Raw genomic sequence first — 6,000 nt, 5'->3', positions numbered from 1 at the left:
ATCACTCATTAAGGGAAGGCTGGTTCAATACAGACCAAACCACTGAACTCCAGAAAATGGGCAATTGACACATTTTAGATAAAACAGAGACATTTTCTGAACAAAAAAATAACCCAGGATTTGTGCTGCTGATGCACATTTACACATCACTAAAACAGCTATTTGTAATTTTCTCATGACCTTTAATGCCTGGCTGAAGATGACTCAGGTAGGTACAGCCCCTCCACAGAGGGAAAGACTTTAGCCACACTGCCTGACACTGGTGTCAAAGGCATAGTTAATTTTAAAGTGGGAAAACAGCATGTTATGAGAGCTGTATGTGTTTAATGATGCTTCTCATATATGAAGATATCCAAAGAAGAAAACCCCATACCAATAAAAAAAAGTAAATTTTCTTTGGTACTAGGAAAATATATATTGAGCCGTTATAGCTTTGGAACTTTTTAAGCACCATATTTCTTTTTCCTTCAGAATTTTTTAAGATACAACAAGGTGCATTGTAGTGTTATACCATGCACAGCAATTTCCAATGATTAATACCTTGACAGGATAATCTTGTAAAAAATCGTTTTTATCCACTATCTAAAATCAACTTTTAATTAAAAGAATGTTATATTTGTTTTCTGATACTAAATTACCTTGATTATTCTAAAATTGTGTGGGATGTTAGCACATACTAAATATACAGTATCTATTTTTCTGTTGGGCTTTAACTGTCTGCCTGAAATGTGAGTTTCAATTATTTAGCATTAATAAGTATTTAAGAATGTCCTGCTATGTGAGTCAGCAATTAATTTGCCTGGGAATTAGTTCTGTCTTTTGTAATCTACGTTGTGGAAGGAACACACTTCTTTCAAAACTGTACTGTATTTGCACAAAATTGGTATTTTTCTGCCCTTAGTAAGAAAAGTTTGCAGGAAGCAGAGCCCAGCTGGAAGCAGGATGGAGCTCCAGGGACCAGCCTCAGTGCGTGGTGTGGGTGTTGTGTGGGCAGCCCTGCCAGCACAGGCTGGTTCCTGACATTCTGTGTTTACCTCAGGGGGCCCAAAGTGCGACCCACCGTGACTGTGCCCGGGGCCAGAGCTGAGCGAGGCTGAAGGGGACTCCAGGAGCCTGGGCTGTGTGAGCCCAGCTCGGCAGCACCGAGGGCTCCGAGCCCCCTCGGAGCTGCCAAGGCAAGCACAGACCCTCCCCTAGGGAACCCCACAACACATCTGCACTAATGAGGAAATCACACACTCACTACATGGGAATATTTTATTTTGACTTTACATGCGGTGTTAAAAACCCAAAGAACGTATTATTTACACATCCACAATACAAGTTTACAAGATATCTATACATGTTAAAGTACTCTATAGTAATAGAGCAGCTTCATTTAAGGGTTACTTTTTTATGCCGTACCATTAAAAAAGATACAATCTGCGTTTACCTTTGCACAAATGGATAAAGCATCTTTTATTATTAAATTAACAGAATAAGGACTAGGTTGAATGTTAGAAATTTCAACATAAATACTGAGAGAACTCACATTACCATCTACAAGGCAGCACAATGTTACAGGAGGTTATCAGGGTTCACATACATTTATCTTCCGGGTCACACAAGTCTGTATTAATATTTGTAAAGTGAATTCGGATCAGTTTGTGTCTTCTGACAACTGAGTACATTTTAATAGTTATTAATCTGTAGTGTTTTAGTTGCAAGACAGAAGTGTTTAGGAAGAAAGATCATTGATTTTTGGATCCAGAGGTCTCAGGAAATAAATGTCCCTTACAGCCTTACAAGAAAAAAATGACTACTTCTATCCTTTATTCTTTGTTCTGTAACAGAGATCCAGTTTTTAGTGACTAACCTTTTCTCCCCTTTGAACACATAACATAAATCTCCACCGTCTCTGAAACCCATTGCAGTTATTTGTCCCACTAATTCATGAATATTCCTCTGCCATGGTTATTTCTATAGTTATGTTCAATAAACAATGTGGTAGTGTGTAGTTTGCAAGCTAAAATAGCCATCTGTGTTGAACATCAGCTGCAAGTGGATACTGTAAACCCTACTAAATAGCTTACACAACTTTAGCAGGTGTTCCATTACCCTAGAAACCTCATTTGATTTCACATTATAACTGTTTGATCCTTCAGAGAGCTGGAGTGGAATGTTTATCATGGTAAGGTGATTTAATGCTGCTGTCTTCTTGGATTGTAGGCTGCCTTTAGTTACCATTAATTATCCTTGTGTTTTATCTTTTATTTTTTTGGGTGCTGTTGAGAGGTTTTACAACTGGCACTCAGGAGATATGTGCTATAGTGAGAACACTTGACAGATTTAATTTTTTTTTAGTACTTTTATCATTTGCATGAATAAGGCACAAAATGCACAGATTCAGGTAAACTCACACATAATATTTACAGAATATTGTCATTACCTGCATGACTTTGGAAAAAAAACAAACCTTACTTTACACAACAAAAACAAATTGATTGCACTACTGTTGAGTTTTCACAGACTGCTTCTGCCAGGCCAATTAATGTTTCTCCTTTTTTATTGACAAGAGTCTATCAGTGTGTAGGGCGTTATTAAATGCAACAAAAACGTGACCTTCTCCAGTTACACAGGCGTTTGCCAAGTGAACTGACTATTAGCTGCCCTCAGCGAGAAGTACAGGGGCTCAAGTTCACAGTGGCCAGGTATTGGATGGAGGCACTGTGGAAACACAGCAAAACTCCCCCGTTCCAGCCCAAAACTCTAGATTTGAAATGCACAGCTCTGAATCAATAGCAGCATAAGAGAGTTATGAAGAATGGAACATGTCTGCACTCTTGGACTGGGTGACTCTCTCATCCAGGCGTTCCCCCAGAAGGCTGTCAGAGATGCGCAGTTCATCCGGCGCTGGCTCAGCTGAACCCAGCGGGCTGCAGAAGGCAGAGTCATCTGTTTGTTCAGTCATGCTCAATGTAAACAATTCCATAGCATAAAAGATGCAATGGGAATCTAAGTACATCCTAGTGTGTACAGTACACACACACACACATCCACACACACGCACAGCTTTATCTGTGGCAAAAACAAAATGCCACACACATGGAGAGAAAAAAAAATAATGCTACAGTTGGGCCAGAGACTTAATTCCAGCAAATTGATTATTAACCCAGCTATTCATTGAGACATTACCATTTTCTGACATTTGTGCAAGAGGCAAGGTGAATGCATACATAGTAAAATGTTCACATTTAATGGGAATGACCACACTTAATGGCAGTCTAAAATGGAACCCATTTTTCAAGTATTTGCTTACTCGTTTTTTCCCAACAACTGTTGTTTAGCTATTTAGAACAGTAACGTAGCCCCCACCCCATTGTGCTACATGTCTCCTTAGCTCCAAACAAAAGAAATGTAATGACCAGCACTTTCCTTTGTTTTGTTTTTTTTTTTTGTGTTTGCTTGTAGCAAGTACACGAAGTCTTGCTACAGCTACATGTGGCAAGACACAGATGTTGCTCAAGTAAAGACAGTTTCTTTGGCCACTTTTGTTCTCCTTAATAACAAGCAAGTCTCTGCCTTATGTGTCTACCACAACATAATTTCACAACCTCTACAGGTCAATGCCACACTCATTTTAGCACAGACATGTCCTAGTAGCTGTATTTGTTCAGTGGTCTGACTGATGTCGTCTGAGGGACGAATGAGGGTTTTGGTGGCACGTCAGGTTTTAGGGAGGGTGTCCTCTTTACTCCTGTACGAGGCAGGGTGCCATTGCTCGTGTAGCTGCTTTGCCTGGACAAGGAAGGCTGGAGGTGAACACTGACAGGCGTCCCTTGCATGTAGTCCATCTTTGTGCCTGCCGTGGGAGCCATGTACCCCCCACGATTAATACTTGGCTGTCTGGATAACAAAACACCATTTGGTGAGTTCAAGTTTTTAGGAAGGGCAGATATTGAGTGCCTTTGTGAAGAATTTTTATGATAACCCCTCTGCCTTTCCAAAGAGGTCATGGGTACTGCAGGAGTGGTGGGAACGTCCACTCGTTTTGTGGGACTGTTTCTCGGCAGGGTCGATGGAGGAGAGTATAAAGACGCCTCCCTGTTGGGAACCTTAGGTGGGATCTCGGACATATTGCCCATTGGATCCAGCATTAAAGTCTGGTGGGCCACTTGAATATCTCCCATAATTGCTTTGGGATTATTAGTAGTTTCATTTAAGTGTTTCAGAAAATCATTCAGGGTGTTCCTGGAATCAACAGATCTCCTGTGGTCTCTTTTGCTGGATGATTTTGTAAGTGGATGATCCATATGTTGCATCTTTTTGTCTGCCTTGTGCGCATTAGAATTTGAGAAAGATGTGTTGTAGTCATGGGTAGCATTGGGAAGAACAATAGCACTGGGAATATGTCCATGACTTAGAGGAGAGTGGGGTGGAGGACTAGAAGGAAAAAACTGAGGGCTTTTTAGTGGGGTTTCCTTTCGCGAAGCATTGAGGTTACCATGCGCTTTGTCCGACTGACTCTTCATAGCCTGCAGAGTCTTTTGTTGAAGAACTGGTGTCGATTCAGGAGTTGGAAGTGCAGCTAATTCTGGAGGCTGGCCCCTGTGGTCCATCATCATGGACTTGGTATCACCATTTGGAGGCAACTCCTTTCTGCTGGTCAGCAGGTTTGTGTACAGTTTGGGTGAATCAATGTTCTGCTGATACTCCTTGACAGGACTGTCAAACAGCCCATTGAGTTTGGCAAAGCTCCCACTGGAGTCAGTGCAGGACTGAGCCGATTCCGCATCTTTGTGGATTTTCCTGGATTTCCGTACAAACAGATCCCGGTAACAGTAAACGGCCACTCCCGCAATAAAGGCTCCCAGGACAAAAGCGGCAAAGACACAAGTGATTAGGACATTCATATGAACCATTTGGTTGGACTCTCCTGATTGTACTTCCCACCTCACACCTGCAAAAGACAGGCAGGATATCATAAATCTCCAGGTATTTCATACTGACACGTTTCAGAAGAAGGCAGCCTTCCTCATGGAAGTGTCTATTAAATGTTTTTAAGTGCTCTGGCTGTGGTGTTGGCGTAACTCGGTAGGATCCTGCAATTTACTCCACTGGTGAATGCAAATAATTTTATAAAAATTATAAAATGACTGTGCTAAATGAAGACTGTCCATTTTCTCTCATAATGAGGAATGCTTGTCTCAGCTTCTCTCCTTATATTATGTTTTGTTTAGCCTGTCCCCAAATTTCCTTTAAGGCACACAAATAGGGGCCTTATGTTATTAACATTAATGATTTCTGCTGGAAAATTGAGGTTAGAAGGTCCTACTGGGCCAGGCAGCAATTAATAACTCATGGATGGATTTCTCTCTCACTTTCCTGCCCAACTCATAAATCAGTATCAAAGGAGAGACAGGATTATGCAAATGTTGTGTAAAAATGTATAACATATATACTGCATTGTTACAACCATGCTAATGCAATACAGTAGAAAACTTGTAAACTACTCCACTGCCAGGCTGCTAGTGCTGGAGTGGCACACCTGCACTCATGATACATGTCCAAGTTTGAAGATAATGTGATTCTTTTAGAGCACTGATTTTTATTTTTTTACCAATAACAAAGATAAATACTTGCATAACATTATAAAAACAACTTAGGTTAAGTTATTAGAGAATGTTAAAGTTTAGAAACTTTTAGCTTAGACCAGGAAATTGAATATTTAATTCATTTTTTATTTGAGTATTAACAAGCTCCCTTTGATTTTTTAGATTTTTTAAAGCAACCACAGACATCTTGCAGCTAAGACAATGTTAGTTTTAAATGAAAGTAATTCTGTTGCTATCCCAAGAGATGTTAAAATGAAAGAGCAAGAGGGAAGGAACAGAGCCACTTTTTGTTAGAGCCAAGGCCTTTGAATATTGTTAATGTTCAGGGTTACAAGTTTTAATGGCACTGTGCAGAAGCAGAAGGAAAACATGAGTAAAGTTCACTAATAGCTATGATACAAAATGT

General features: G+C 40.3%; 1 protein-coding gene across 7 annotated transcripts in view; it reads right to left on the bottom strand.

Moving 5' to 3' along the window:
- Window positions 1-1,243: 1,243 nt before the first annotated feature.
- Window positions 1,244-6,000, bottom strand: part of SEMA6D (semaphorin 6D) — a 210,609-nt gene continuing 205,852 nt past the window's right edge. For all 7 annotated transcript variants that reach the window (XM_088172531.1, XM_014874102.2, XM_088172532.1 and 4 more), the window contains one exon: window positions 1,244-4,939. In XM_088172531.1, coding sequence (XP_088028657.1) covers window positions 3,636-4,939 — 1,304 coding nt within the window. In that variant the 3' untranslated portion in view covers window positions 1,244-3,635. The remainder of the gene's footprint in view (window positions 4,940-6,000) is intronic.

The sequence above is a fragment of the Sturnus vulgaris genome, chromosome 13, assembly GCF_052056855.1.
Source record: "Sturnus vulgaris isolate bStuVul1 chromosome 13, bStuVul1.hap1, whole genome shotgun sequence".
Taxonomy (NCBI): Eukaryota; Metazoa; Chordata; class Aves; order Passeriformes; family Sturnidae; genus Sturnus; species Sturnus vulgaris.
Note: the sequence above shows the minus strand (reverse complement) of the source record. Positions and strands in the feature narration are given on the sequence as shown.